The 11,255-nt window shown below is 39.6% G+C and overlaps 1 protein-coding gene across 1 annotated transcript; it reads right to left on the bottom strand.

Annotated features, from left to right (window-relative positions):
* Positions 1 to 8,734: 8,734 nt before the first annotated feature.
* Positions 8,735 to 9,697, bottom strand: LOC122200663 (olfactory receptor 4P4-like). The gene has a single exon (XM_042906381.1). The coding sequence runs from the start codon at positions 9,662 to 9,664 to the stop codon at positions 8,735 to 8,737; it is 930 nt and encodes a 309-aa protein (XP_042762315.1). The 5' UTR covers positions 9,665 to 9,697.
* Positions 9,698 to 11,255: the final 1,558 nt, after the last annotated feature.

Raw genomic sequence — 11,255 nt, 5'->3', positions numbered from 1 at the left:
GTATCGCTAAACCACTGTCCAGAGTAACGTCCCTGATTCTCCTGGGTGTTTTTCCATCTTTGTACTAGCTTGCCTCAGGCACCATTTCTCTGGAGACCCAAAAAGGCCATAGAGCAGTTCAAGAAACTGTTCTGTATTCATCCAGCTTTCTGAATAATCAAAGGGAAACCAGGGTAGCCTGTAGCAGTATTTGGTTAGCTTCCAGGAAGAATGTGAGACGAAATAGAGCCAAGAGAATCACACGCAAGCATTTGTAGTCCAAGTGCGAGCCATTATCAAGATCTTATGCGAGTAGAATAGACAGATCAATAAAATCAATGACCAGCAATATCAGAACTGGTGAAAAACTATTTCTTTTTCTTTTAAGTTTATTTATTTTGAGAGAGAGAGACCACATGCATGAGTGAGCAGGAGAGGGACAGAGAGAGGGAGAGAGAGAATCCCAAGCAGGCTCCCAATGATCAGCATAGAGCCCAGTGCAGGGCTCAAATTCATGAACTGTGAGATCATGACCTGAGCCGAATTCAAGATTCAGATGCTTAGCTGACTCAGCCATCCAGGCACCCTGCAAAACTATTTCTTGTTCAGGACTAACATTGTTGGAATAGACGGTTGGATGATGGGAGGCAAAAAGAAGGAAAAATAAAACAAGAAATATTTCTTTCCCCATGAAACTTGGAAGGTAGGAGAAAAAGAAAGAAAGAAAGAAAGAAAGAAAGAAAGAAAAGAAGAGGGGAGGGGAGGGGAGGAAGGGAAGGGAAGGGAAGGGAAGGGAAGGAAAGGAAAGGAAAGGAAAGGAAAGGAAAGGAAAGGAAAGGAAAGGAAAGGAAAGGAAAAAAAAGAAAAAACAATTCAGAGGAGGGAAGCATTCAAATACAGCAAAGCATCATTCTTCACCATAGAGTTCTCTCTTCTGTCACTGAGAATTCAGTAGTTGCTTAGACTCCATTTCATCAGCCCATATTGAGTTTAATTAGTCTCTACCTCTCTACCATATACAAATCCACACCTAAAGTTTTCTCTTGTATTGAAAATGTCAGGAAAAATCAGGTTCCTGGGTGGCTCAGTCAGTTAAGCGTCCGACTTCAGCTCAAGTCATGATCTCACAGTTCATGAGTTTGAGCATCAGGCTTTTTGCTGTCAGCACAGAGCTGCTTTGGATCCTCTGTCTCCCTCTCTCTCTGCCCCTCCCCAGCTCACTCTCACCCTCTCTCTCTCTCTCAAAATTAAATAAACATAAAAACAAAAACAAAAACAAAAAACAAAAAAGCCTTGGTTGGTTCAACTTACCTTAAATTCATTAAATTATCTAATGTTTCCACTAATGCATATTTTGACATAAGTATTATTACTTCTATTATGCAAATAAGAACACAGAAGATTCTAGCAGTTAAATGTCTAGTTCAAACAGCCAGTCAGCAACAGAAGCAAGAAAATGGATATGTGGAAATGTAACACTTGCTTCCAGGCTTGAAAGTTTAGTATCCTGAGAGATATGAAGATTGTAACTGAAGGGTTTCAGGACAGGTGTCCCAGAGCGTACCCCTTTGACATGTGGATTGTTTCGAGCTGAAAAGAATCCGGCCCAAAGGATTGAAGAGGAGTTTTTTCTTCCCCACTTACTGCCCTGGAGAATTTAGATGGAGGGTCTGGTCTGGTCTATGAAGAGAGCTAACTACAAGGAGTCTATGAAGGAGATAACTACAAGGTCTATGAAGGAGATAACTACAAAGAGTGTGGGGTGGGCTTGGTAAACAGGGGGACTCTGCAGGGCCTCCTGGTTCAAATTCCCCTCGGTGGCCCATTAAATCCCTACCCCCTTCTCCATAGCTTAGGATAGCATATAAACCTATCAGGGACCTCATTTCTTTGGGGTTCCCATACATATGAAATTAAAATTTGTTTTTCTCCTGTTAATTTGTCTCATGTCCATTTAATTGTTAGACCAGCCAGAGAACGGAAAAGGGAAGAAGGGAGAAGTTTTTTATCCCCTATGTAGCGCTCAAGCACAGAGGTTATCAAAGCCAGATGACTTACGGATCGCCCACTCCAACATTAAGCCCCATGTTGACAGAGCTTTACTCAAACTGGCCTGTATCAGTCCCCAGAGAAGATAGCTGGTCACATCTCCAATACCCTCCCCTAAGAGACACGCCCAAGGACTCCGGTTAGAGACATATACAGGTGTTCCATTAACATCCTCAAATCTTGAATTCGCCCCCCGGTCATAAATTCGCCCCTGCTGAAAAAGTTTTAATCATGATGAGGTGCATTTTATCTTTATTTAATGCGGACCACACTGTTGACACTTTTTTTGTTTCTGTATTTATTTATAAACGTTTATTTATATTTATTTTGAGGCAGTGTGTACAGGCGAGGAAGGGGCAGAGAGAGAAGGAGGGAGAGAGAATCCCAAGCAGGCTGTGCACTGACAGACATGGGGTTCAAACCCACAAACCGTTAGATCATGACCTGAGCCAAAATCAAGAGTCTGACGCTCCATCAACTCAACCACTCTGGTGTCTCTATTGATGCTATATTTAAATTTTTTTTTTTTCTGGGGCGCCTGGGTGGCTCAGTTGGTTAAGCGTCCGACTTTGGCTCAGGTCATGATCTCACGGTTTATGAGTTCAAGCCCCATGTGGGGCTCTGCGCGGACAGCTCGGAGCCTGGAGCTGCTTCAGATTCTGTGTCTCCCTCTCTCTCTGCCCCTCCCCTGCTCCTACTCTGCCCCTCTCTGTCTCTCAAAAATAAATAAACATAAAATTTTTTTAAATTGTTTTTCTAAGCAAAGATCACAAAGACCTTGCCTCATGTTTTACTCTATTTTATGCATTCACATTCTACGTCTTGGTCTATGATTCATTTGGAAATAAATTTTTACGAGCTGTGATACATGTTTTTTTGTGGGATTGTTGCTGTTGGCACATATGAATGTCCAACACTTCACTTCCATTTGTGGTGAAGACTATGTTTTTTCCACGAAATTGCCTACAGACCTCCAATGAGAATTAGCTGGCCAGTATGTGCATGTCTATTTCGGACTCTCTGGTCCAGCCCATTGACAGGATTGTCTATCTTCGTGAAAACAACACGCCATTTTGAACACAGCAGCTCTATAATACACCTCGAAATGAGATAGTGTAAGTGCTCCAGATTTTTTCTTTTTGCAGTTGTGTGAGTTCATCTTCATTACATTTCTATATACATTTTAGACCACCTTGGAAAAAGAATGAATACATTCCCGGTCACATTTTATATGGGGTTGCTGGAATCTAAAGATCTATTTGGAGATAATTCACATCTAAATGGTATTGAGTCGTCTGGCCCATGAACACAATATTTCTTTCTATTTATTAAGTTCTTCGTACATTCTCAACATAGGTTTTAGTTTTCAGTATGTGTCTTGCCCCTCTCTTGTCACATTCTTCCTTAGGTACATTGTATATTTGAGGCTGTTGGAGAAGGAATTTTAAAAATCCAATTTCTGTTTGGTAGTTTCCAGTACAAACCATGCAACTGATGTTATATATTGATCTTATATGTCACAACCAGGCTAAGCTCACATTAAAAAGAAAGTCTCTCATGTTGCATAAGAGCGGTGGAACTGACAGTTTTCATCATGAAACAATTGTATATATAGAAAATTCTGAGAAACGGAGCACCTGGGTGGCTCAGTTGGTTAAGCGTCCAACTTCAGCTCAGGTCATGATCTCACAGCATGTGAGTTCGAGCCCCGTGTCAGGCTCTGTGCTAAGAGCTAAGAGCCTGGAGCCTGCTTCGGATTCTGTGTCTCCCTCTCTCTCTGCCCCTCCCCCACTCAAGCTCTGTCTCTCTCTCTCTCTCTTTCTCTCAAAAATTAATAAACATTTTAAAAAATTAAAAAAATTATAAGGAATGTATAGAAAAGCTATCATAATTTAGCAGTATCAGAGAAATGCTGGACAGATGGAATTAGTTTAGATATATTCAATTCTGTTTTACTTTTGTGAAAAATACTTTTATGAAAAGAGTTTGTGGAGAATAAGAATTATTTTTCTTTAATGTTAAGTAGAATTCACCACCAACGTTTTCTGGATGGGTGTATGAAGATAATACAATAAATTCAACTACTTTGAGATGCAAATGAACTATTGAGCATATGTATCTTTATTTTTTAAGGACCCTGGGTAGTTTATATCATTTCAAGAATGTTTTCCTTCAATCTAAAGTGTCGAGCTTATTGGCCTTATTATGATCACTGTACCTTTTATTATTCCTTTAAAAACCTGTAGAATATGTTTGGATGTAAATTTTAAAAAATAAAAAATAACATAAAATAAAACAAAAAACCTGGAGAATGTGTACTGATATCACCTCTCTTATTGAAAACAACTATGTGCGCTTCTTGTTTTGTTTCTTAAATTTCACATATGAGTGAAATGATACGGTACTTGTCTTTCTCTCACTTATTTCACTCAGTGTAATATTCTAGAGAGAGATAGAGGCAAAATAAGAAATAGACTCTTAACTATAGAGAACAAACTGATGGTTACCAGAGGAGACGTGGATGGGGTGGTGGGGATTAAGGAGTGCACTTGTGTTGAGCACTGGCTATTTTATGGAAATGTTGAACCACTCGGCTGTATATCAGAAACTTACATTACACCGTATGTTAGCTAACTGGAACTTGAATAAAAACTTTAAGAAAAACTGTGTGGTAACCACTAAGCATTATATATATATCCCAGGAATTGAGATCCAGGAAACTAACAACAAATTAAATCCAAACAAAATAGAAATCATGATATAATACACTAAGGGAAGAAATCAGTGACATTGCTAAAATTCTAACTAACTCATATGGAGAATAGCAAAAAACTGCTGAAGGTTAGTTCTCTAAAAGAATGAAAAAATTCAGAAAATGCCATCAAGATCAATTAAGAGAAAAGAGAAAGAAAAAACGCAGATTACTAATATGAAGAATGGGACATTGCTGAAAATTAGGGTTAATTTGTACAAAATCTTTGAAATACATGTTGACGATATCTACTCAAGCAAATTATAAGCTACTCTCCAGCAATTCCACCTCTAGATATTTGTGTAAAATACCATAACACTGCATGACTAGCACCAAGTTATCGTCAGATATAGATGGAACTTCATTAGAAATGGATTCATACCTGGTCTTTGGATATTTACTATATCCCAGGAGTTAAACTAGGAATGTCATGTCAATTACATTCAAAATCACACAGTTAGCCCGTCCTACCCAGGTCTTGCTAACTGATACCTTAAGTTCCTGGCCACCACAATGCACCTGGCACATCACATCCCCTCAGAGTCACCTGCATGTGAGAACTTATTCTAATAATTGAGGCTCTAATATATGAACTGGACAGAAATGTGAAGGCCCAAAGCCAAACACAGACTTTCCATGCTCCTCTGACACCATTAACTGCTAGACCAGTTGTTACTGTGGTGGCTGCAATTCAGATTGTGGTTCATTGGACAGTAAAAAATATCAGAACTTGAAGTAAAATATGACTATTTCATACACTTTCAGATGCAGCAGCTCGTCTAAGAAATATTTATGGTAAAATCCAAATTCTCTGGAAAATTTGATGATTTGGGTACAGAGTAAAGGATGAAGGATTTGAAATTGATGGCTTTGATATATTTATTTTATGTGACGCCATGATCATGAGGGTCTCTCTGGTGTTGACAAGAATACTAGAAGAGTCTAGAAGTATCTAAATCAGCCCTCACAATGGATGCCTGAAGACAAATATGTGGTTGAGAAGGGATGAAGGATTAGGAGAGAGTGCTGGGATGGGAAATCACATAAAACTATGTCACCCGCAGCTAGATGGGGCCACCAGTCTTTCTCTTAGGCCTCTTGCAAGATATCAAGCTTCTTCCAGCCTGGTGTTTTCTGATAACACTGAGGCTTAAAGAAAGAGCCCATGTAACATAACTGTTTCCTAACTGATTAGAGATATTCCTTTAATTAAAGATGAATTTTTAAATTAGCAATAAATTCCTTTGTAGATGGATAGAGTCTACCTCACAAGTTGATTAGTAATTTAATTTGCTGTGGTTTGTTTTTTTGGATTTTTATATAATATCATCAGATTTTGCCAATGATATCTTGTGGACCTTTGGAAAAAGAGAAGAAAATATGATAGTAAAAGATTTTTTGTTTTGTTTTGTTGCATAGCATGCTTTCTGATGGGGTGGGAAATTCCCTGACCTGTCCTCAAGAACTCCAAGAATCTCCTTGGGCGCCTGGGTGGCGCAGTCGGTTAAGCGTCCGACTTCAGCCAGGTCACGATCTCGCGGTCCGTGAGTTCGAGCCCCGCGTCAGGCTCTGGGCTGATGGCTCGGAGCCTGGAGCCTGTTTCCGATTCTGTGTCTCCCTCTCTCTCTGCCCCTCCCCCGTTCATGCTCTGTCTCTCTCTGTCCCAAAAATAAATAAAAAACGTTGAAAAAAAAGAACTCCAAGAATCTCCAAACAACACATGCACAGACACAATCATCATACACTCACATGCACAGATGTATGCACACACAGGCACGTGACATTTGTATACTAAAAAGAAATTCCAAAACCCCTTTGGACAGATTCTACATTAAACCATCGACTTGTCAAAGCTCATTTCCTACGGAAGGGACAGAAGTTTTTCCCATCATATTCCAGAGGCTTGTATGGCTCCAGGAGGAAAAAAAAAATACTAGTTACATCTGTGAAAGTTTCTAAGAGTTCAAGAATCAAAAGAGTGGTGCCAGCCACTAAGCCAATCACTATTACCTTCATGATTTCCCTTGGATTTTGCTTTGGCTCTGGGGTAGGAATATTTGAATCAAGCAAACTTTGTGTGGAAGCATTGTAATCATTCTGCTGAGAAAAGACAAGTCTCTGGGCAGTGAGAGATGGCCAGACAAATACGAATGGAAGCACAGAGCTGAGATTGGTTTATGTCATTCAATGGACAAAGAGGTAAACAATAATTAGGAGAGAAGTCCTCCTTCATGCATAAAATAAATAAGTAAAAATATTCTAGGGGCACGTGGGTATCTCTCTTAAGTGCCCAACTCCTGATTTCGGCTCAGGTCATGATCTCACGGTTTGTGGGTTCAAACCCTGAATCAGGCTCCATGCTGTCAGCTTGGGATTCCTTTTCTCTCTGCCCCTTGCCTTCTCTCATTCTCTCTGTCTCTCCCTCTTTCTCAAAAATAAAAAAAAAAATAAACTTTAAAAAATACAAAAAATAAATAAGTAAAAATATTTTAAAGTTCTGGTAGTCTGCTGAATTTCGTTATATCCCTAATAGGTACATGGCACTATATGTTAAATCTTAAGGCTTTTTGATACTATTTATTTTGTTATTAATGCATGATTGTTCATGACACAAGGAGAAGCTCTAGATATGTAAGAACAATACTTGCAATCAAATAAAAAAAAGATATTACCTTGAATTTACTTCAATTCAATTACTTTGTTTACCATTTTAATTTGTGCCAAGTTTATTGTTAGAAAAACAGAAAAGGGTGCCTGTGTGGTTGAGCATTCAACTCTTGATTTCGACTCAGATCATACCAAGGTCATGGGATCGAGTCCTGTGATGGGCTTTGTGCTGAGCATGAAGCCTACTTAAGAGTGTCTCTCTCTCTCTCTGTGCCCCTCTCCCCTACTCACACACTATCTCACGCTCTCTCTCTCTCTCTCTCTCTCTCAAATTAAAAAAAGCAAAGAAAAAAGGAAGATAAAAAACTAAAGATATACCACATACTCTTCCTGCTCAAACTAGAAAAAAACGCAGTCCACACGAAGAAGCCACTAGTATAGGACATAGGATTATTTGAAACAGAGAAAACATACTGCTGAATAGGAACAAAAGAACAGGGCAGAAATCTGGTCTGTTGGATCTGCAAAATCTTCCCGAATAAGAAAACATTAAATATGTGAATTATACGCAAAACATGGACCTTCGAGCATGGGGGTGGGGAATTCTGAGCAGAAGAAGAGCTGAAATACAGCCATAGAGCTGATAGATTCCAGAGTATGTTTGGAGAATATAGATGGACCCAGTGTAGGCGGATGAAAGCATCCGAGCAAAGGGACATACAGGAGGAAAGGTAGGGAAAGAGGGAAGTGCATAACTTGAGTTTTCATTACACCTTATGCCAGGCTAAAGCTTGCTTCACATGTGTTGGTCTAAACGATATTACACCTTCACGAGATATAATATCACCCCATTTCATAGACACTTTGAAAATGCGACTTAAATAATTAAAGCAAATTGCCAAGACCCAGAGACAGTATGTCACCCATTTCTCCTTGACCCAAAGCCTGTCATTGTAACGTCGTACCTTCTCCCAATGTTGTGACCTCTGATATTAGCAAGTCAGACCAGGTCCAATTTGGGAAGATTTATGATAAACAAGTGAGAAGGTTGGATTTTATTCCAAGGAATATAAGATTCCCTATATATATTTTTGGAGCTAGCAGTGATGGGATCAGAGATGTGCTGTAGAAGGGCATCTCTTAAATTCCTCAAATCAAGTGCTCACGTCTGGAACTAATTGGACAGACTGCAATGTGGAATTACAGTGACTTGTGTCTTTGGCTCATATGATGTCAGAAATCATTCAGCCCAGCTCCCTCAAAGAAACCTTATACGCCTTCTATAACATCTCAAATGATAAATTCTCTGGGCACACAGGATTGAAAACATAATGAATATGACCTGATTTACTTGCATTCTGAATGGGCCATTTTAGACCACACCTTCTGCATGGCGGTTTTCATCTCCCTGTTTCTCAGGGTATAGATGAGAGGATTCAGCATGGGGGCAATCACCGTGTAAAACACGGAGATTTCCTTATCCTTGTTCTCACTCCCTGCAGGTAAAACGTAAGTATAGATACAGGGCACAAAGAATAAAACCACCACCATTACGTGAGAGCTGCAGGTGGAGAGAGCTTTGCGTCGCCCTGCGGAGGAGCGGGTCCTAAGATTATATAATATGAGTATGTAAGAAGCCACCAGGACAAGAAAAATGACAACCACCACCATCCCTGAATTAGCAATCACTAAGATACTAACAACACGAATGTCTCTGCACACCAGTTTCAAAAGAGGCTTCACATCACATATGTAGTGATCTATCTGATTAGGACCACAGAAAGGTAAGTTGAGTACCATGAGCAACAGAGCAACGGAGTGCCAAAAACCCACGGCCCAGGCCGTGAAGATCAACATGTTACACCTCTGCCGGTTCATGAGGACCGTGTAGTGCAGGGGCTTGACAATGGCAACATAGCGGTCAAAAGCCATGGCCACCAAGATGAATATCTCCACACCCGCCAGCAAGTGGGCAGCGAAGAGCTGGGTCATACAATTGTTATAGGAGATGTTTCTTCTTGCGGCGCCTAAGTCCCTGATTAGCCTGGGGACCACGGTGGAGGTGTAGCAGAGATCCATGAGGGAAAGGTGACAGAGAAAGTAGTACATCGGCTGTTCGATTAGATGGCTGCAGGTGATTGTGAACAAGATGATGAAGTTGCCCATTAAGACAGCCAAGTAACAGAGCAAGAACCAGAAAAAGAACAGGAGCTCCATTTGCTTATTTCCCCACAGACCCATGAAAACAAATTCTGTGACATTGTTCTGATTTTCCATGAGGTTGAGGTGAGTCCAGGGACAAAATAGAAATTTAATTCATCTGAAATGATACAGAACATACGACACGTTTAAGAGTCCTTTTTGCTTTTTTGGAGGATATTTACACTGAAAAATATGTAGGTCACAAAGGAACTATTGCATTTAATCTTTTAAATCCCTCTGGTTTGATGCCATTATTATATTTCAAATGATACTTAATGACAGCATACTTTATGCTGGGAGGTTTTACAAACATTTTGCATGCATTTAATTCATAATATCCAAATAGTTACTATTCTGATACTCATTTGACAAGTGGGGGAACAAAAATGGGTGGGTTTGGATAATAATACCAATTCTTTCAGATGTTAAGTAGCAACCTAAGATATGATCCTGTATCTGATGCTAAATTGTATGCTCTTGAGAGCTATGCTACATTATCCACTGACCAAATGGACTTCCGTCCATTTTCCACCTCCTTAAACAGTATGTTTTTTTTTCATCTCTAGCATTAACACACAAATAACTGTAAGTAATCCCCTCCCCTTCTCTATGCCACATATAATAATTTATAAAATCCCAACCTAACACCACATTCTGTGCATTGAGTGGAATTAATATTCTTCAAATGAAAGCAAAATCAAGGTTCTTAATTGTAGCAGATAAATAACCTGAATTCATTGATAACAAATCCAGTGACTCTCCTTCTTGGCAGTTTGGTCAAGAGTCAGGACATGGAGATACAGAAAATAGGTATTTGGAAACACTATTTGGGCATCTGAAAACAGGAACACGGGTTCTTGTTATATAAAAGCTTTCCCTTTTTCCTAATCATTCTAAATACACATTTTAGAGGTTGCTGTTAACATGTTAGAAACACTGAGGACAGGTAGTTGTTGTCTGGTTCATATCGAAGAACCCAGTGTGATTAAAGAATGTCCTGCATATTTAGCGATGCGTTTAGAACAGTGCAACCACTTAGACGCAGTAGACCCAGGAGCAGAGAGTGAATATGTGGAGACATCACCTTTTACCCATAACCAAGCGTCCTCCGCAGCAAAATCATGATTTGCCTAAAAGACTATTGATGTCTCGGAATTACTTTAACGGTACCAACGGCGGAACAATATGATGTAGTGGACAGATCCCTCATCTAATGATCATGAAGGTGAGCATCCAGGCTCCCGTGTCTTGTTAACTATTTTTTGTTCACACTGAGCAATCCATTCTCCCTGATCCTCCCCCTTCAGCTGGTACGTGGAACTAAAACTTCTGGATCCAAGAGCAAAAGGAAGTCCATTTAAGAATATACAATAGAAGGCCTTATCATTCTAACTTGTCAGGTCCACAGAAGAGTACCCCCAACAATGTTTGAAGAGGACAAATGGTTATATAAGAAGATACGTACCAGCATTTTCATCAGCTGATTGCCTTTACCTGTGGATTTTGTATTCTGCCACAACGGGACGGATTGAAGAACTTATATTAGACATACATTGAGGTTAAGGAAAAAACATTCTGTTGGTGTAAGTTTGTTCTGATTTCCACATAGAGTTTAGCAAAGTACTTTTATGTAAAAATTGAGAATATCCAAGATGAATGTTTGTTT

This window comes from Panthera leo, chromosome D1 (assembly GCF_018350215.1).
Source record: "Panthera leo isolate Ple1 chromosome D1, P.leo_Ple1_pat1.1, whole genome shotgun sequence".
Classification (NCBI taxonomy): domain Eukaryota; kingdom Metazoa; phylum Chordata; class Mammalia; order Carnivora; family Felidae; genus Panthera; species Panthera leo.
Note: the sequence above shows the minus strand (reverse complement) of the source record. Positions and strands in the feature narration are given on the sequence as shown.